The 22,371-nt window shown below is 39.2% G+C and overlaps 1 protein-coding gene across 1 annotated transcript; it reads left to right on the plus strand.

Annotated features, from left to right (window-relative positions):
* Window positions 1-20,085: 20,085 nt before the first annotated feature.
* SCG2 (secretogranin II) lies at window positions 20,086-21,927 on the plus strand. The gene has a single exon (XM_065927630.1). The coding sequence runs from the start codon at window positions 20,086-20,088 to the stop codon at window positions 21,925-21,927; it is 1,842 nt and encodes a 613-aa protein (XP_065783702.1).
* The last annotated feature ends 444 nt before the right edge of the window (window positions 21,928-22,371 follow it).

Genomic DNA, 22,371 nt, shown 5'->3' on the forward strand with positions numbered 1-22,371 from the left:
AGTCCCACAAATATACAGAATGTCGTATACTACAATAAATATGGCACCATACATCAATGGGGAGTTGACAGACAGATGGTTTAGCAGGTCAGATCGGGAAAGGCGGCTCCTTATATGGAGAAAAATAAAACTGGATTTTTACTAATACCACAACCGAGATGAACCTTAAAGAGATTAAAGACCTAAACATAAATAGGAAAAATTTAAGAGTAAAAAAAAAAAAATCTCTGGGACACGGGGTAAAGAAAGTCTCTTAAAATAAAACCTTGAATGAATACCTTAGGATAAAAAAATGTCAAATTCAAGGACATTCCAAATTAAGGATTTATGTTCAGCAAAGAATACTATAGACAAAGTTAATAGATGGCAGAATGGGATAAGATAATTGCAGTGTTTAACACAAGGGGTGAATACTTACAAGACAGCAAACACAAAAGAAAAATAGGCAACGGATATAAATAGAAAATTTAATCAGAACAGGAAATCCAAAAAGCCATCAAACATATGGAAGGTTGCTCAGACTCATTAGCAATCAGAAAAATGCAAATTAAAATAATGAGATAACACTTTACACATATTGGTTTGGCAAAAAGTGGGAGGCTGGAAAATGCCAAAGGCTTGGCTAGGATGGGAATGTGAAGATAGAGGAGTTCTTTAGAGCCTCTGGAGAGCAATCTGGCCATTAGAAAAATAAGAACATGTTCAGATATAAGGGCATACACTTAGGGATACCTTCTAAAACACTGTTCACAATGATAGAGAGTTGGAAACAAGCAGAGGAACTATCACTGAGTCAGTGACCAGGTAAGGTGTGGGCATTCATAATGTACAGATCAGATGCATGCATAGTAACTAAATCGTAGAGGTATAGTGATGAGTGGGAAAAAAAAGGGCAAAAAACACAATGTATAATACAATGTACATAAAAATACATACATATTCTACAACAAAGCCCATTTTGTAAGAATACAAATAAGCAAGAAAGATAAGCTTTAAACACATTAGTATGCTTGCCTATGGGGAGGTGGCCAGAGTTAGGAATGAGACTGGAGAATGAGGATAAAGGGAAGTATAAAATAAAACTTGCCTTCCGGGAGAAGCAAGCTACTTAATTGGGTTTGGAGAGAGGATCATTTGATGTGATGTTTTCAGGCTGTCAATTAGGAAACAACAGGCGAGGTGTTTCGATGCGTCACCTCCCTGGGCTCATCTTCTCCGAGGCTGGAAATAGAAGCCGGAGCTTGGGAGCCTTCCTCCCACAGATGGGGTCAGAGGTGCTGGATGCTGGGCATCTAATTGGACGTGCTGTGTCAGAAAGCAGCGCTGGGGCTTCCAAAGAAACGCTCAGGATGTATGTTTAGCCTTTGTGACGCATTTTAAGGAGAAAGCAAGAAGGAAGGCAACACTCGCATCCTGTGATTAAGCCCTGGGAGTTGGCTATCAGCGCTGTTATTTTACAGTTATAGCTATGTCAACCATCACTCAGACTGTGTTCCTAAATGCCCTTGGGAGTTAACGGAATGGACGTATTTCCAGAAGCACTCTGCAATGCCCTCAGGGCTTCCTGAAAACACAGATGCCTTCTTTCAGATAAATCTTAAAAGTAAGCTCCTATTATAATCAACAATTCTCTGTTACCTATTCAAAGTTGCTGAGAGGCTATATCTTACAAGCTCTCACCACAAAAAAGAAATGATAATTATGTGATGTGATAGAAGGTGGTTGTTCATGTTATGGTGGTAATCTTTGAGAAAGATAAATATATCAAATCAACACTTTAAACTTATAGAGTATTTATCTCAATTATATTGCAGTAAGAAATAAATAATAAAACATAAAACACACACAAAGTAAGTTCCTGACTACTTATGATTTTCTCCTTGGCAAAGTGGAGCCCCCATGTCCTGGCACCTCATTCATGTATAATTTTACCATCCTCACGTTGCCTGGGTGGTGAGATAAATGGCTATGGAGGCTTACTTAGGGTGGGGCGTGTTATCATAAAATGCTGATTCAACAGCCAGTTTGGGGGACTTCCTCGGTGGTCCAGTGATTAAGACATCACCTTCCAGTATAGGGGGTGCGACTTCAACCCCTGGTCAGGGAATTAAGGTCCCACATGCCTTGCTGCCAAAAAACCAAAACATAAGCAATATTGTGACAAATTCAATAAAGACTTAAAAAATGGCCACATCCAAGAAATCATAAAAAAAAAAAGAAAGCAGAGAGTTTGACTATACTTCTTCAAGCCAGAAAGTAAGAAAATCTAGTCAATACAATAGGGGTCCTTGTGAGTCTGTGAAAAGGGAACCTGTTTCAACCTGGATCTCAAAGATGGCTTCTATTAGAAGACGATCAGTAACGGGAAAGCTATATGCTGAATGGAAGTTAATGAAGAGGGCTTAGGAGCCATGCTCCACATTCAGGACATGGCATGTACAAAGGCCCTGGAGTGGCAGAAAGCCCTGTGTGACCGAGGAGCAGAAAGGTAGGACTAGAATGAAAGGAGGTGAGCTTGAGAGGTAAGGAGGGACAGGCTCAACAGCAACTGCTGAGCAGAGTTAGAAATTAGGATGTCACTTTGACAGCAGTGGCTAGCCATTCAAGGAGTTTCAGTAGGGGATGGTCAAGAACCCCCATCCTGCCTGCTTGGTTGGCCTCTTACACTTGACCTAGATATGAGCAGGGTCCTCCTCTGTGTGAGTGGATCCTGTTTCTCTCCTAAATACTACAGTCACCATCAGTACTGCTACATTCCCGATGTGGAGTATCGCTGATTTTCCCTACTTCACCCAGCAGATGGAACTTCCTTAGACAGACAACCGACTGATCATGCCTGCATCTGCCCCTTCTGGCTGCCTTTCCGGTCTTCCTCTCTTAGTCCATGTGGCTGCTCTTCCAACAAACAGAGGCGCATTCTACTGGGGGTGCTTGAGTCAAATTTGCAAAATGTTGAATGACTTGACGAAAAGTGGCTCCTCTATCAGGAAGTACTCTCTCCTCTTAAGACACTCCAATTAAAGAAAGAAAGAGTGGTGTGCAGAGGAGCACAGAGCTAAAATCAGGCTGGCTTTGTATCCTATTGTTGTTGTTTAATCGCTCAGTCATGTCTGACTCTTTGTGACTTTACGGACTGCAGCACACCAGACTTCCCTATCCTTCACTATATCCTAGAGTTTGCTCAGACTAATGTCCATTGAGTTTGTGGTGCTATCCAACCATCTCATCTTCTGTCATTCCCTTCTCTTGCCTTCTATTTTTCCCAGTACCATGGTCTTTTCCCAGTGAATCAGCCCTTCACATCAGGTGGCCAAATGCACAAATAACAAATCAGAAAGGCTTGCATGCAATCAGATGCAAAATCTAATTTGGATCAACTAGGTGAAAGGTCAACAGCTTCCTGTGTCCAATTGTGAAGTTGTAAGAGGATAGGTTCCACAGTGGTCATGAGATTCATATCTCATTCTTAAGAGTCCACAGAAGACTCTTGATCTTCTGCATCTGGTTCACCTGCCATCCCAACTGGATTTATTTTAACTTTTCTCTGGGAACTTCTAGATTATTTGCTTTGGTCTAAACTTAAGAGAGAGCTCCCCAGGTGGCACTAGTGGTAAAGAACCCACCTACCAATGCAAGAGATGTCAGGGGTTCGATCCCTGGGTCGGCAAGATCCCTTGGAGGAGGGCATGGCAACCCACTCTAACATTCTTGCCTGGAGAATCCCATAGACAGAGACGCCTGGCAGTTACAGTCCACAGGGTCACACAGAGGTGGACAGGACTGAAGCGACTAGGCATGCACACTTTCAAACTTAGGAGAAGAGCTTCCCAGGTGGTGCTAGTAGAGGTAAAGAATCCACTTGCCAATGCAGGAGATGCAAGAGACATGGGTTCCATCCCTGGGTTGGCAAGATCCTCTGGAGTAGGAAATGGCAAACCACTCCAGTATCGTTGCCTGGAAAATTCCATGGGCAGAGGAGCCTGGCGGGCTACAGTCTATGGGGAAACTTAGGAGACCTCACAGGAGTGGGTGAGAGTAGGAGGCACCCGGGGAGTGGAGGAGCGCTCCCTGAAGTAGCTTGGGGTGGGAAAAGGGAGCAGCTGACAGTCCTCCCTGTGCTGTGGGAACCATGGTGCCCCGGGGGCTGGCTGTGCCCGTGGGCTGGAGGCACCTGGCAGAGCTTGGAAGCTCAGCTCCAGGCAGCCTGTTAGAGGCTCTTCCTCGTTGAAATATCGAGAAGCTTAAATACGAGTCATGCAATGGAAGGGATATAGGACTTGGAGAGAGAAGACTAATGTTTGGATCTCCATTCTGCCACCCTATACCTCTGTGACTTTGGATAAAATGAGAGAGGTTTTCTCCCTCCTTACAGAAGGAGAAGGGTGGGGTGGATTCCTCTCTGCTGGAGAGCTGCCTTCCCTAGACGTGCGAGTCTCTCTCTGCTGACCTTGTTCCCACTCAGGCTCCATCTGGAAGTCTCTAACCTCTTAGGCTCCCTCCCACTTTGAATTTGAGCTTCCCTTAGTTAAAAGCTCTGGCTGGAGGTGGTAAACGTTCTCATTAAAATGCAAATGAATTCTCTACACAGCTGCCCAAGTTGTTTTCCTCTGTGTTGTCATTTATTTCCTTTCTGTCCTTAGAAAGTAGGACAATAAAAAAGCCCAAGCCCTTCCACCTGGCATTCCAAGGGGATGGGGTCCTCTATCAAGACTCTAGACTTGCTCTACAACATCCTTCAGTTTGGGGGCGTGGTTAGGAGGCAGGCAGCTCCTCCCCTTAGTAAAAGCCTCAGCTTGGAATGTTATGCTGGATATTTTTGGTTTATGTTTCTTCTCTGTAAAGTAAGGATAAAGGACACCTGTCTCACAAGATTATTATAAGAATTAAGTATTATAACTTATCTTAAAAATCTTCCTGTAGCTGTAACAGGAAAACATTTAATATATGTTAGCTTTCATCGTGACAAACCAAATTCTATTTTTTCCTGCAGACCTGTTTTCTCCCTACCCTGCATCTGGCTCATGTTACCATGAGCTTTCTTTATTTCTTTGAGACCCTGTTTAAATGCCACCACATTCATGACTCCTTTCTTGAATTTGGGGAGAATTAATAACTCCTACTGCTTCTTGGCCTTTTCCTAGTGACTCTCTTGAGAATGTATTTTCTTCTGTTTTTCTTATTTTTGGTCACAAGGACTTATGCATGTGTCTCTGTCATCCACCACCATAAACCCACACTCACTGCCACCTACTACGCTCTGAGCTATGAGTGGGCAGGGAACACAGCTCATTCCTTTCTGAATAATTCAATCAGTTCAGTAAACATTTGATGAATGAGCAAATGACTGAATGAATGCATGAGTGGAAGCTTACTCAAACGACATTTTCTGTCTTTCTCACACTTTGGTTTAATCAGAGAGCAGGGCTTCAGGAAACTCAAGTTTCAGTGTGGTTGTTCGTCATGGTGGTACAGTCATGGAGAGAGACAGGGCTGCCAAGGAAGATGCAGGGATCCCAAAGAAGTACTACTTCCTTTTCTTTAAAAAAAAAAAAGCAAAAAAACTTAACAATCTATGCTCTGTGGCCATGGTTTGTGTGGATGGTGACAAGTAATCACAAGAGAGATGATGACAAGCACAGTGTGATGAACATCTGATCTGTCTTGCTGGGTTTTGCAACCCTGAATAATGATGGCTTTTGAGGGAGGGAATTGCTTCTATCACAGATTCACAGGGTGAAGTGGGAGTCTGAGGGAGACACAGTCACCATGTAGCCTATGTAAGGTCCAATTATACAAAACTGGGTGCCAGCAATGCCCAATTAGATTTAAATGTGTTCAGTGGGGACTCCACTTACTTAAAAGACGATCACCAAATTCTTTAGCTTAAATTTGTTTTACTTACCTCATCATATTTTGGGGTGGGATAAAATACTGAGACTATGAGGGTGAAAACTGTAATCTCAATTCTGATGGGGGGTGGAGAGTTCCTATCATGTTGGCATAAATGCCTGGTGCCAGCTCTCCTTCATGGCTCACCCCAGGGCAGCAGCCAGAAGTAGCAGAGGAGGCTTTGACAGAATCTTTAGAAAGCTTTTCCATTTCCATAGCTTTGAGGAAATTGCCCTCAGCAATACCACCAATGGGATGCTCAACATTTTAGTTTTCTTACTCTCTATGAGAACTGGCTCATTGGAAAAGACCCTGATGCTGCGAAAGATTGAAGGCAGGAGGAGAAGGGGATGACAGAGGATGAGATGGGTGGATGGCACCACCAATTCCATTGACATGAGTTTGAGTAAGCTCTGGGAGTTGGTGATGGACAGGGAAGTCTGGTATGCAACAGTCCATGGGGTTGCAGAGTTGAACACGACTGAGTGAGCTGAGCTGAAATGACTCTCTATGTTCTTTTCACGCTCCATTCCAGTAGTTTTTGTCAACTTCTCAGCATTCGCTTTAATCAGACCTGGCAGGCTCATCCCAAGTCTCCAGAAACTCAACAAAAGGCCTCTGTCTCCAGTTTCCTGACCTTGAACTCATTGATTTCTCCAGGTTCTACTTACCATGGAAACCCCTCTTTCAGAGTCTGTTCCTTTAACCTCTAACTCAGAACCTTCCTCTGGGCTAGTTCCCTGGTGTCCATGGTTGATGTAGGATGATTTTTCTTGGCTCTAATTTAGCCTCGAGCTGAACTGCTACCTTGCATTCTTAAATATTTCCAGATTTGGGACCTGGGGTAAACAGGGCCAGACTTGGTACCAGTCCAGGGTACCAGAAAGTCCATCCACTCCCATCCCTTGATTGCCTAGGAAATGGGGGTTAGCCTATCTCTTTTCTTTTTCTCCCTTAAGCAGAGGCTGGTTATTATAGAAGAAAAGAGTATTAAGATCTCATAATTTGCCAGTAACTGCATTTATTACGGCATTCCACTTAATCCTCCCAGTGTCCTTATAAGGATAGGAAACATTGAGTGGTAAAGCCAGAAATACAGCCCAGATTGCCTGACCACAGGTCATTTGCATCTGTTCATGACACTCTCTGAACCTCATTGTCCTCATCAACAAAATTAGTTGAATCACGTAATACTGTCCATATGCAACAATTTTTATCTAAAAAATGGCAATTTTGGAGAATTTGACATATAGTATTTCCTACAGAAAGATACAGTCATCGTAAAAAGTGTGGCATGTAGTAAACTTAATAAACATTAACTATTCTCACTATACCACTCGCTTCTTTTTCCTATTTCATCTTTTTGTGTGTGTTTCCATGACTTTCTGCTCCTTTTATTACAGTTATAGGAATACCCATAGAATTTGGCATCTAGTAGAAATTCAATTATTGAATTGGATTTGACTGACTTTGCAAAGAAAAACAAAACTTGTGCTATATTCTATGAATTCCAGAGTAGATGTCATTTACAACCAGTAACTAGATCCATCATATTCTGAGCCATACATGTTGATGTATGTACTTTTCCTTTTCTCATCTAAGAATTCCTGAAAAATGGTTATTTCAGTATTCTATTGTGGCTATTTGATAAAAACTATGAGATCATAATTCCAGGGCCCAGAGAGGAGGATATTCTGATAGCAGAAGAAATCTTGGCTTCTGGCAAATCCCTTTTTTATTCTTAAAATAGACCAATTCTTTAAATTCGGTTTATTACCTTTGTGTTTGGAAGACACAGCTAAATCCTGGAACATGGATGTCTTCTGAAGAAGCACAGGTATGAGGAGAGAGGCCCTGGACCCAGAGATGAGGCTCCAGAATAGCCATGCACCCGTGATCATATGCAGGGTACAGGACCAGACTGCTCTGTAGACAATGGAAGAAAGCTCTGTATAAAGATGCAGGCTGCTTGGGAGGTTGAGATGAAGCAAGTGGATCTATTTCCCCAGCAGCTTGAAACCATCTTAGGTTCCAAGTCTCCCTGCTCTCTGAAATCTCCAACCTGCCTATGCAGGACTAATTGCGGTCTCTCCCCATCCACTGCTCCTTGTGTATATGTTTATCCCAGCCCATTACAACTAGTTCTGTATACAGATGTCTTCCCCAAAAGCCATTTTCCTCACAAGACTCTATGGGTGTATGGGCAGCCCCTGAATCTTATTCATGTTCTATCCTTGATACCTTCTATAATCTTGGTGCAATGTCTGGCACCAGGGAAATATCTGATAAACATTTGCTAATAATAATAGTAATAGTACTATACAGTATATTACTACTACTAATAAGTATTACTCTACTCATTAAATGCTTATGGTTGAATGTGCACAAAACCCTATGAGGTGCCTAATGATTTCTACTTTATGGAGGAGAAAGCAGAGTCACAAACAAAACACCCTGATCAGACCTCCACACTGATCAGTGGCAGACACAGTGTTCAAACCTGGGCAGCCTGGCGCCAGAACTTGCCCATTAACCACTTCTCCCTCCTTTTAAATGGATAAAAGATCCTTGACTTTTTGCTAAGATGAAGAGTAATGAAGCATAGTTCGGAAGGAAGGAATCCACGGCTGTAGTAGACAAATGGGATTTTTATCTCCTTGCCTTTTGTGGTTGCTGTTAAAAGACCCCCAAATCCTGTTTCAGTTCTTAGATACTAGGGAGACAAACAGAGGCAATTTAGAGATTTCATGGTTGAGGTCAGGAAACAAAAGCCCTTCAAGAGTCTCCTTCGCTCAGAGACCTGACTGGCTCAGCCACCGAGATGGCTGGGGGCCTTGGGATGGCAGTCGTTTCGGGGGCTGTGTGCGGCGCCTGCATCCCTGGGCCCTCCGAATCGCTGCGGCTCTGCTATCATCAGCCTCCTGTGGTCCGCCCATCAAGAAAAGGCACCAAGTGTCATGACACTTCAGCTTTGTTCCCGAGGCTCATTAGGACAGAGCCGGGGGATGAATGGAACGAACGGCCGCGTCTTTGTGAATGCTTAATGCGAAATTTGCCTCCACTGTGCCCCTTCGTGCTGGGCTGTGCGGAGATGCAGATGATTAAACCGGGAACCTGGCCTTGGGCTGAGCGGCGGCGGCGCGGGCCTGAAAAGAAATGTTCGCTTTCATTCATAGCTGCCTCTCAGCCCCAGCAAACCATGACTCACGTCTTATTCCCTATAGCCGTGTGTGTTTGGACTTCCAATTCATCCGTCTGACGCCACTCTGGAGTCGAGGCAGCCTGTGCCAGAAGCGGCCTCCCAGAAGAAACCCCACCTCCGCCGGCTGGAGAGCGGAACTGGCTTCCAGCGTTTACGCAAACACTTGCGTTTCTTCTCTTCCTTCTAATTGAGGCGAGGTTGCAAATGACTCGCCTCGCAGCAGCGTCCAGAAAATCAATTCTAATCACATTGATATAAAGGAAACGATTTTTTTTTTTTTTTTTTTGCTTGGTTACCGTTTTAAAGTTCAGGTATGGCAAGCTCGGTGAATTCTCAGGGGCTGGGAGATGAATAATAATCAAGGCAGCCCAGCTGCAGAAAGCTTCAAACTTTCCAGGGCATTTCTGCTACTGTTATATAACTGGATTCTTGCAGCAACTGTCTGAGGCCCACAGCTTAGGTAATAGGACCCTCACTTGACAAATGAGGAAACCGAGGCCCAGCGAGGTTGAGTGATTTGCCTAAGGTCACACAGCTAGACAGAAGCTTGACATTCTGTCTTCTGCCACCTGTAACTGCTGCTGTCAAATTTTTTCTTAGGCAAGTTTGACTGTGGAACTGAAACATTTTTAATATTAAGAAATTTTTTTTTTGGTCATTGAATATAACATTCTTGGAGATGGGAAGAAAAGTAGGATGATGTGACTCTATAGCCAGTAGTTCTGGACCCCAAAATGAGAATTAAACCTCACTGAAGGCTCAGACAGTACAGAATCCACCTGCAATGCAGGAGACCTGGGTTTGATCCCTGTGTTGGGAAGATTCCCTGGAGGAGGGCATGGCATCCCACTCCAGTATTATTGCCTGGAGAATCTCCATGGTCAGAGGAGCCTGGTGGGCTACAGTCCATGGAGTCACAAAAAGTCAGACACAACCGAACATCTAAGCACACAGCACAAGGTTAAACAACAATGTAACACAAATTTCCCCCCAAAATTGTCGATCAAAGAATTATTTTTGCTATCTCTAAGCACTATCAATACTATTATCTTCTTAGTATGTGTTTTCTATATTTAAGAAAACATAGGTATTTCCCTAAGTCCAGTGGCTAATACTCCATGCTCCCAATGCAGGGTACCCAGGTTCAAACCCAGATTGGGGAACTAGATCCCATATGCCCCAAGTAAGAGTTCACATACCACAACTAAAAAAGGAAATTCACATGCTGCAACTAAAAAGTTTGCATGCTACAACTGAAGATCCCATATGCTGTAACCAAAAAAAAAAAAAAAAACAAACAAAAACCAAAAAACCCTACATGCTTCAACTAAAAAGATCCCTTATACAACAAAGATCAAGGAAGACCTGGCACAGTCAAATAAATAAACTAAATATTACACAGAAAAATGTGTTCTATAAATGCTTCTTTTGTTAAGCTAAATATAAGGAGGTCTGTATCACTGCCTCAACTTGAAAAATTTATCACCTACATAAACAGGAGGCAACCTAAACCATAATGCAATAAAAATACAAAGCTGTTAACAAATCTTGGTAGATCCTGCAACTTACAGACAGCTCTAGGCCTGAAGACCAAAAAGGAAGATTTTCAAGTGTTAGAAAACTGTTAAAAACACGCTAGCTCCCAATTGAAATTGTCTTCTTTATGTAACCAAGAAAATTGTGACATTGTGCAAGGAATACATTTCAGACTATGAAATTCAGTGTTACTTGATGCTATGTCTAGATCTGGCATCAAATCACTTCTTATAGTGCTGTGGATATTGCCTCTATACATTGGGAAACACAGATGCATCTGATTGGCTTCTTGGAGAACAGGAGTCCCAGGAAAAAGCAGGACAAGAGCCTCACTGCAAATTCATCTCATCATTTTTGTCTGGGTATGACTGGTGACCATAGGGTATAGACATTCAAGTTATAATGATGTCCCAAAACAGTTGATTTCAATAGTTGTATCAGTCAGGACAGGCTAGGTTATATGTGGTAACAATGAATACTGCATTACAACTATAGTAAGTACTAACTAGGAGAAATATGTGGTCCATGAGAGAATAGTTTGCTAAGAGGTACCCAGGTGATGTCAATATTGCTGATCTGGACTGCATTTTGAAAATCACTGTTGTACCATGTATTTTATATCCCCCCACTTACAGTGTAAATAACTTCAAAAGAGTTAGATGTTTCAACTTGTGAGCTAATTTCTGGACAAAAATATGCAAGAGAAAAAACTGGATTCAAGGAGAACATTTTAGGTTTTCAGCTCTTACCTCATGTTGTAAATGCAAGTGCCCTACCTCCAGAACTGATATATTCGTTTTATCAAAACAGCTCTCTAAAATCCATGCAAAGGCTAGGTGAACTGTGAAAGTCATCTGGTATGTCAGTGGGATGCCCAGACCTGAAATGCTAAACTTAACAATAAAGATGCTGAACTTTGATCTTCAAGATTCTCCTACATCTTTCTGGATTTCTTACTACAAGGAGGTGTAGGAGTATGAAGTTGGGTTGTTTCCAAACAGAAAATATCCTTATTAAAGTATTTGCATGTAAATACTGAAAATGTTGATTCACAAAACAATTGTGGCAGGAAAATTTGAAAGATTAAGACATACAGTGTTGTTTTAGGCAAAGTAATTAACTTCTAGCACACTAACTTTGTTCTCCCAAAGCCCACTGAAGGAGCAGATGCTCAAACATGCATGGTATTAGACTTAAGAGAATGGCACTTTCTCTTCCTATGAGCACCAGATGGCTTCAGAATCCAAAGGCAATGGAGAAGAAAGTCTAAATTTATTTGGTTTAAGTGGTTCTCACTGAGGATTTATGAGAAAGATCATATTTTAGTACTTAGTAGACAAATGCAAAAGTAGTTTCACAGCTGATCTTCATTTCACAAAGAAAAGAGATATTGGGTTCAAGGGTTAGAAGGGATCTTAAATGTTATCTAATCCATATGGGGCCACCAGTAATTGCTAAGAGGAGCAAAAATGTTATAAAGAATAAACAGATACTGGAGTTATAAGTAGTTTGGTTTTCTTTATGTGAAACTTAAAATTTTAACTCAGGTACTAGGAAAATGTTTTACAAAATAAGGGAAACAGTAGAAAAAAATAAAGTGTTTCTATAATGAAAAAATTTTTTTCTTAAAAAATCTTTTAAACATAATTTTCTGAAAGTGCCTGAAGCTCTAACAAATAAAGGCAGCTTGTTTGCAAAAAGATACTTTGAGAGGATTAAAAATTTTCAAAATGGAATATTTGAAACTTTGACAGTAGGCATGAGAAAATGTTAACTCAATTCAACACAACTTATTTTTGGCCAGCTATTGTCCAAGGCCTCCTCGCACCAAATGAATGTCATTTGAAAAACTAGGTAGTTATATTATTAAGAAGTTACAGTATTAATACAGTATGAAGTTTCTGATTTATACATTCTCTGACAAGCTCTGCTTTTGCAAGGGAAGTAGAAAAATATTTTGCTCTTCTTTGATAGTGAGTTTTCTTTTAAAAGTCATCTTATGTCATGAAGGAACATTTATTGTTTTATTGTAATAAAATATAATTTATTGTAGCAAAGTATAATAATAAATAAATTGTGATGAAATCCAATTGTAGTAAATTAGAACTTATTGTAATACATTGTACTATAATTAGAAGAGTTTAGGTAAATTTTGGAAGCAACACATGAGGGAGGTAAAGCATCAACAAGAAGTATGAAGAAGGAAAGCAGGAAGGAGGGAAGAGAGGAAAACAGGTGATGAATGAGCAATGAAAAGGATCCCAGGCCTTGAGGGGCTCGGGGAAGACAGTACAGACAACCTCTGTCCCCCAGCAAATGCTGGCGGACCTCAGGTCACATATGCTGCAGACTGGTTTTTATTCAGTTGCCAAATTGTGTCGGACTCTGCAACCCAATGGATTGCATCATGCCAGGCTTCCCTGTCCCTCACCATCTCCCAGAGTTTGCCCTCCTTCATGGATCATTGTCTTGTCATGGCAAAGGGGCTTGCCTAACTCAGTGAAGTCATGAGCAGGGCCACTCAAGACAGACGAGTCATAGTGGAGAGTTCTGACAAAATGTGATCCCCTGGAGGAGGGAATAGCAAACCACTCCAGTGAACTTGCTGTGAGAACTCCAAGAACTGTATAAAATAAGGCTGCAGACAGGATTCTCCATGAAAATCTTGTTTGCCGAGAGAGAGGGATAAGGGAGGAAGTTAGAGTCAGGAAAGAGGGGAGAGAAAGAGAAGAGAGAAGATGTATCGGCCTTCTGGATCTTAATTGCTTTCATATAAATTGAAACAAAATGAGAAGTGTAATGGAGTGGAAGAGACATTTCAAACTGAAGGATTACTAAGGTAGAGAATTGCATGTACAAATGATAGGAAAATCAGAATCTGGTCTAAATGAAATATGAAATTAAATAACAAAGGACAAAATGACTAAGATTTAAGAAAATCTGATCGTAAAAAAGGAATGAGTCCCTTCTAATTACTTAGATTTAAGTTGTGAATGATTAGCTTGATCTTAAGAGCACCACAGTGAGGATGCAAGATAATTTAGTAAAAACCATTATCATACACAGTACATAATTATTTTGAAAATGTCCAAGATATAGAGCTTTGTTTCTTGGAGGCAATGATAATTGGCAATTTAGACCTAACAGAAAATTAAAATTTTGTGAGGAATGTTCAAATGATCTTATTTCAAGCTTAGTGATAAAAAGATTTATAGGTTATCTTTACTATATTATACATGCTCTAAAAGATTTCACATCAACAAGAAGTTTGCTTTCTCCATGTATATTGCTTTTTAACTTCTTTTCCAAATAGATTTCTATTAGAGAATATAGTTCCCTTTAAAACAAATAACTACTGGCAAAAAAAAAAAATGACTTTTAGAGATATATTAAGTATAACTCATTGAAAAATCCATAAAACACAGGCCACTGAATAGAATTTTCCAAATTCAGTAACTACTCTCTTGTTTGGAAGACATTATAATATGCCCCATAGCATCAAGAAGGTGATCTAATGTCGATTCTTGTTTTCCATGTTTGCTGCCCCAAATAGAAGTCTGAGTAGTGACCAGGAAAAACAATTGGAACAACCCCTGAGAATTTTGTCAAAGTGATTGTATTCTAGACTTGGATCTTTCATTATTAGATCCAAGCCATAGTCATTTCTGTATTCCTATCACCTAGCTAGAGTGCCCAAATCATGGTCTTTATTATGGATATACCTTTGGAAAGAACTAGGTTCAAATCTTACCTCTACCAATTATGAGAGAGGAATCAGTGGCCAACTGAGTTATTTCTGAGATTCAGTTTCGTCAACTGTAAAATGGAGACAAATAGAGCTACCTGTTATAGTTGACAAGAGGGTTAAATTAGATTGCCAGAACTCCAAGCACAGTGCCTGGAACATAATGGAACTCAGTAAACGGTAGGTGTTTATCACAGTTTTATATAGTGGAAAGGAATTCAGTTACTCACAAATGGCTCATTGCTCTCCCACACCTTTGGCTGATAAAGCCAGTCCATCCCACTGGTTGCCTCCTGACATCTCACGTCTACTTGGAGTTTTTGAATGAGGTTTTATATGGATTTTTGATAATTAAAGACATTCTCAGCAAAGACTTTGATTATGGGATCTTAGAAGAACTATAGCTTATGATCCTTGCCAAAAGGTTTAGTTTCACAAATATGCACTAGCTGATAAAGAGTGACTTCCACTCTTTAAGAGTAATCTTGTGGAATTTTCTGATGCTATGTTGACATTGGTTAGTTCAACTGACCACACAGAAGTACTGGAAGGTAAATTAGGTGAAACTCAGAGTGGTTTATATTTGTCAGGATTTAAGAAAATGTTATATGTGCAAAGCTAGCAAAGATATCTGCAAATGAATTTACTTTTTTGGGATGTACTTGAGAAATGAGATTTGTTAACTCAGGTCTCATCAACTTAACACTTAACCTTAATGTTGCTAAAAACCCGTTAAGAGGCATAAATAGATTAGGGAAATTGGCCATAGAACTCCAGTCTAAGCCTATATGAGTTCCATGCCAATCCACAGATGACCAGTCATCAAGAATCAAATATCTTAACCAGGAGATCAAGAGAGAAAATCAATGGCTATTTTTCTCAAGATTATTTTTTTCCTAACGTTTTAAACTATTTTTGTTTCCTCAAGGAGTTCAAGAGTATTGTGGTTTACCTAGAATAATTAGAAATCATTAAGTAAAACTTGATAATGGAAACCTCAGCTCAGGTTTCTTTTCCTAGAACCCTTCCCATCCAAGATTTCTAGACTGAACAATGCTCCCTATTGTCTCTGCTGGCTGACGTCTTTCTTAGTGCTTTTCAATTTATATCAAATAAAAATAATCTGTTGTCTCTTATCCTAAAATAAAAACAATCTGTTTGTCTCTTATCCCCACTAGACCAATATATATATTGGGTTGACCAAAAAGTTTGGTTGTTCAGGTTGTTCCATAACATCTTATAGAAAAACCAAATGAGCTTCTTGGCCTATCTAACATATATATATATGCATATATACATGTAGATACTATTCATCTTTGTATCTGGCACTTAGTAGGCATTACAACTTACTGAATGAATAAATCAATGGCTAATTATTCTTTTAACAGAGACAAAAGGAATCTCTTATATAGCAAGATTCTTTTACATAAAGTTCATTTCAAAATATATGGCTTTTAGGAAAATCATATCTTTAATAAAATGAAGCTAAAAATTTAGACTTATATAAATTATAAACTATATAATCAGGTTACTTGGTAAATCACAACAATTATGACTATAATTCTGAGAGGTTGGAAGTTAAATATTAATACTATATTATTCCTTGAATTGGTCACATTTATGGAATGTATTTGATTCACCTGATTCAACTGGAGGAAGAAAATATTTATAGTATAACTTCCTTTCAGTTACAAATTACAGTTGCATATGTGTCACACTTATCTCAAACAGTATTTTTTTTTTCTTTTTTTATTGAAAGTATTCTCAACTTCTGAGCTTCCCTTTTTGACATCAGATGTTGTAAAAGATGCCAACAGATTCAAATAGAATTATCAACTATTAGACTTGAGTCCTTAGAAATACGTACTTCAAAATCATATTGAAGTCGTAGACTAAAATCCTAACTCATTAGCTTCTTGAGGTCGACTCACATAAAAAAAAGAACACTTTTTTTTTTATTCAAATAAACATGATTTTAAAAACAATGCTTCTTGTGGTTATGATATGAAATATGACTTCATATTCATAATGTGTATTCTGTTCCTCTTCGAGCATACTGAGGAATGTTAATGTAATTTCTTTGTGGCCACTGAAGGGAAAAAAAAGCCCTTATCTGTAAAACTTTCTTTTAACAACGATGACAACAACAACAATAGCAACAGGAAACCCTTATCACAAGCTGTTTGGACACAGATGAGATTATATTGCAATTAGCCTTGTCTATCTGACGAATTTTTCTCAGGGAAATTGTGCAGAGCATTTTATTTCAAGCCTCAAAGATTTTGTTAGAAGAAAGGGAACTGCAGTTTTTGCCACAGAAAGACAGGTGGCGTAAGCATGCAATTTTTTTTTTTTTTTTAAATCTATAAAGTGATTATTTTCTCTCGGGTTCTTTGAAAAGCTCGCCTGTGCTCGGGTTCGTGGCTGAGCGGGTGACGTCACTGTGGCAGTGCGGAGCCAGGCGCGGCGGCGCTCTATAAGCCGGGGAGCTGTCCGGGTGCTGAAACGGCCCGAGCAGCTCAAGCCGCGGACCTGGGGAAGTATGCTGTGGACTTCCTCTGCCATATAAATTAGAGGTAAGACTGCTTTTCCCTTCTACTTACTGGAAAGTTCTAAATTGCGTATTCTCTCCTTAATTCCTAGCTAAGAAGAAAGAGACCATTTGGCAAGCTTATTTCTTTAGAATAACTGAACGGCAACCTGCTGCTCATCTGGCAACCTAAGGACACTGTATATATGTACATATATATGCATGATTGCATCTGTGATTTACACTGCTTGCTGTCAGGTATTTATTAACCGTTGTGTTATTTAGATAATCATATATAAGAACATGAAAAAGTTAAGGATATTTGTGTCAATACACATTATTAATGCAAAGTTAACCAAGCCTGACATTTTGTTTCTTTCCTTAGTTTCGTGTTTCTTCCCCTAAGGACCAGACACAAGGGTAGGGATACAATTTATATACTTAATATTCTTAACAGTAGGTGTCCGATGATTCAAAGGCTGTTAAACATGTTCATGATAGATGCAACCAATTTTGGAGCTAGGTTAGTTAGTTTTTTTCTTTGACATTTACTTTGCAAGATCTCAAATTTAACTAACTATAAAATTATTTTCTCAATTGTATACTCTGAAAGGGCTTACATTATTGTTTACTAATTTTGGTCCTAGCAAAGTAAGACTAGAATGAGCTTCTTCGTTTATTCAGGGGGAAATATTTTCTTGGTTTCTAGGTTGGATATGACCATGGATTACAAAGAGGTAACTGAAATGTATGAGGAAACATTTATAACCATATAAATTATTTATTATTATGCTTTGGTTGAAATTTTAGCAATATTTTGCTAAATATTTTGAATGGGACAAGTGTTTCTTTTTCCTGTATCCTAACTAATTGAATTGCTCAAATTTGATACATCCGGTTGCATTTGTCAATGCTCTAGTATAATTTCAATAGAAAAGACATTTTAATTGATGAGGTTTTTTGGTTTAAACTCCACATAGAACATCAGAACTGTTAAAACCACCTTCACTATTTAGATGAGCTGCTACCAGCTCATCTAAAAAAATCCCTTGAGCCTTAGTCAAAGGCAATAACTATGTCACCCAAGCTGAATCTGAGTAAATGATCAAGTGGTAGCTCTTGTTAGGCCTGTGATTTCAATAACTGCATTGAATATTCTTCCCCAACACCACAGCAAAGTTCACCTACAAAATAATGATTTTAAAGATCAGCACATAACCTAGCATATAACTGGGTTAAGGATACTTCAGGGTAATGGTTTCAAAGAAAATCAGTTCACTAAGATTCTTAAAATTGCTAGTCCAAATGCCAATGTGGAAAATTGATTTTCAAATCTAAACTAATCCTGAAAAAATATAAAGAAGAATGCATAATGTACTTTTGTTTAAGCCTAGTAAGTCATGAATACAATTTCCTCTAGTAAACATTGATTCATAGTAAGCATTTTAGAAATTTTCTCTGACATGACTTTAAAGATTTTATTTTCAGTAAATTAAGTAGCTAAATTAATGTAAATAAGTGCATATTTTAATAATTTTAATAATCATTTTAATAAATTGCACTAAAGAAATTTCTGTAAGTACAACAGTTTTAGATTCTAAAAACTGAAAATATTACTTAAATACCAATATGATCTAGTGAACAATGATATTTTCTACAATTGATGTCTAAGCTAACAGATAATGATATCCAACAACTTAACATACATCACAAAACCATAATTCAGTTAAAAGCAAACATAAAATTCCTTTATTTTATTTGTAACAAAATTGCACATATTAAAATAGATTTCAATGTTAGCAATGCCAAATGTAAAATATGTAAAAACCAATCCTCTTGGTAATTTATACAAGTGACTATAAGGCCTTGAAGAAAAAGAATGAATGAAAAATTTTAAGTGGAAGAATTCAACACACTGTATGCATTTTTCTAAATCGGGAATTACATAGTGATTATTTTAAAATTTTCTAACAGAATGAGTCATTTGAGATTTCATAGGTCCACACCCAAATAGACACAGACCTAAGTCAAGCTGAATCTGAAAACTTACAAGTTCAGAAATAGACTGGTTCAGAAAACTTATGTTCTCTCTGTAGCATCTGTTATTATTTACTATATCTCTTGAGGGCTGAGGAAAAATATAATCATGATTGCATTTTACAAGACAGTCACAGTAAAATTATTAGAAGAAATATGGAGCACAGATGTTTTGAAACAGTTTATATTTTGGTACATTGGTACATTTACATTGAAATAAATATCACTGGATATCATGGATGTTTTCTCAATTCTGACTATTGTGCTTGTGTATCCCAATAGTACCATGGGTGCTATTACATGTCAATCAGGATGAATGATTATAAAATACCAGACTTCTAAATTCAGTATTTTGGGATTCATTGAGTAAATAAATACTGCTTTGGGGATATTAAAAAGAAAAAACTTTGTTAAGTTTGCCTACTAACTTGGACTTGAGAAGACCCATATTCTGGAGGTCATTAAGGTACAGACCTTCAAAAATTAATAATATAATTTAGTATCAGACTAAAGGACAAGTTATTTCTGCAAATATATATGAATGAGACTCATCCACAGGAGAATTCAGTATGATTAACATTAACATGGAATATCACTTCATCTTATATAGTAATGTTGTGTTTCTACAACAAATTAGATGGGCAAGTGAGGAATTAAACCACATGGTTTATGATAAGGATATGACTCTGTGTGTGTGTCTGTGCATGTTTTAAATTGAGCCATCTAATTTTTCTGCCAATGATTTCAATATAAATGCTGTACAAATAACTAAAACTCATCTTGGAAAATCTTTATTTAACAGAAATAATGCATACTAAAACAATACATGTCTTATAAGTTAAAAAAATCATACTTGAGAAACCTCATATCAATGTTTTTGCTATTATTTTAACCAAAAAAAATGCCATACAAATTTGATGCAAAATGGGTAACAATTTTGCTAAAGATTCCTGTGGTTAGTTTGTGAGGATTGTGTATGAAACATTTATAGTTTTCAAAAAGAATCATCCTAAATTAATGTAGAGTAATCTCTACTATGTTCTTTCCCCCCCTCAATGGTTAATTACTTTTTTTGCTATAGAGTCTGCTAGTCAGTTTCACTTGTGTTAACTCATGTTTTCTATGCTTTAAGGAAATCGTTCAAACATGGCAGAAGCTAAGACTCACTGGCTTGGAGCAGTCCTGTCTCTCATCCCTTTAATTTTCCTCCTCTCTGAAGCTGAAGCTGCTTCATTTCAGAGAAACCAGCTGCTTCAGAAGGAACCAGATCTCAGATTGGAAAATGTCCAAAGGTTTCCCAGTCCTGAAATGATCAGGGCTTTGGAGTACATAGAAAAGCTCCGACAACAAGCTCACAAAGAAGAAAGCAGCCCAGACTACAACCCCTACCAAGGTGTTTCTCTTCCCCTTCAGCAAAAAGAAAACGGTGACTTGCCAGAAAGTTCGAGGGATTCCCTGAGTGAAGATGAATGGATGAAGATAATAGCTGAAGCTTTGAGACAGGCTGAAAATGAGCCCCAGTCTGCCCCAAAGGAAAACAGGCCTTATACTTTGAATTCAGAAAAGAACTTTCCAATGGACATGCCTGATGACTATGAGACTCAACAGTGGGCGGAGAGAAAGCTCAAGCACATGAGATTCCCTCCTATGTATGAAGAGAACTCCAGGGACAGCCCCTTCAAACGCACAAATGAAATAGTGGAGGAGCAATATACTCCTCAAAATCTTGCTACATTGGAATCTGTCTTCCAAGAGCTCGGGAAACTGACGGGACCAAACAACCAGAAGCGTGAGAGGGCTGATGAGGAGCAAAAACTTTACACAGACGATGAAGATGATATCTACAAGGCTAATAACATTGCCTATGAAGACGTGGTTGGGGGAGAAGACTGGAACCCAGTAGAGGAAAAAATAGAGAGTCAAACTCAGGAAGAGGCAAGAGACAGCAAAGAGAATGCAGACAAAACTGAGCAAATCAACGACGAAATGAAGCGTTCCGGGCAGCTGGGCCTCCAAGATGAAGATCTCCGGAAAGAGAGTAAAGACCAACTCTCAGATGATGTCTCCAAAGTAATTGCCTATCTGAAAAGGTTAGTGAATGCTGCGGGAAGTGGGAGGTCCCAGAATGGGCAAACTGGGGAAAGAGCAACCAGGCTCTTTGAGAAACCACTTGATCCTCAATCTATTTATCAGCTGATTGAAATCTCAAGGAATTTACAGATACCCCCTGAAGACTTAATTGACATGCTCAAAACTGGAGAGAAGCCAGTGGAACCAGAGCAGGAGCTTGAGATTCCTGTTGAACCTGAAGACATCTCAGAAGTTGACTTAGACCATCCAGATCTGTTCCAAAATAAGATGCTCTCCAAGAATGGCTACCCCAAAACACCTGGTCGACCTGTGGCAGAGGCCCTACCGGATGGGCTCAGTGTGGAGGACATTCTAAATCTTTTAGGGATGGAGAGTGCTGGAAATCCAAAGCCTCCATATTTTCCCAATCAGTATAACCGAGAGAAAGTTCTGTCAAGACTGCCCTATGGTCCTGGAAGATCTAAGGCTGACCAGCTCCCCAAAGCTGTCTGGATGCCAGATGTTGAAAACAGACAGATGGCATATGAGAACCTGAATGACAAGGATCAAGAATTAGGAGAGTACTTGGCCAGGATGCTGGTTAAATACCCTGAGATCATGAATGCCAACCCCGTGAAGCGAGTTCCCAGTCAAGGCTCAACTGAAGATGATCGACAGGATGAGAACCAAATCGAGCAGGCCCTCAAAGAGCATCTGAGTCAACACAGCTCTCAGGAGACTGACAAACTGGCCTCGGTAAGCAAAAGGCTCCCCGTAGGGACCCCGAAGAGTGGCGATACTCCCAACAGACCGTACTTGGATGAAGATCTGTTAGTGAAAGTGCTGGAATACCTCAACCAAGAAAAGGCAGAAAAGGGAAGGGAGCACATTGCCAAGAGAGCAATGGAAAATATGTAAGCAGCTTTCATTGATCACCCTATTTCACCCCTCCCATCCCAAGCGAACCCCAATATTTCTCTTTAGTGTGTTGACTTCTCTCTTGTTAACACTGTAATACCTTTAACTGCTGTACAGGTGGATGATTCCATTTCACTGGAGCATCTGCTTCACTTACTCTGAACTGTTCTCTTGTGTATGGGTATGTGTAAATGTTATGATTTGTGAATAAAAATATTAATCATAGCCCTAATTCAAGAAAGATATCTATGATAGTGTTTAATAGTGTATCTAATAGCCGTGGCATTGTTGATGCTCACCTATGATAAAGAGTGTCCGATAAGTCCCTTGAAAGTTTTTAATATTTACTGAATTATTTTGTTACTGTCTGTAGTGTTTTGTGGAGTACTGGAGCAAAAAAAATAAAGCATTATAAATATATAGTTTTACTTATAAGGCCTTTTC

This window comes from Muntiacus reevesi, chromosome 3 (assembly GCF_963930625.1).
Source record: "Muntiacus reevesi chromosome 3, mMunRee1.1, whole genome shotgun sequence".
NCBI lineage: Eukaryota > Metazoa > Chordata > Mammalia > Artiodactyla > Cervidae > Muntiacus > Muntiacus reevesi.

What these genes read in the sequence shown, in the direction of transcription:
- SCG2 (XM_065927630.1), top strand. Translation starts at nt 20,086, where the DNA reads ATGGCAGAAGCTAAGACTCACTGGCTTGGAGCAGTCCTGTCTCTCATC.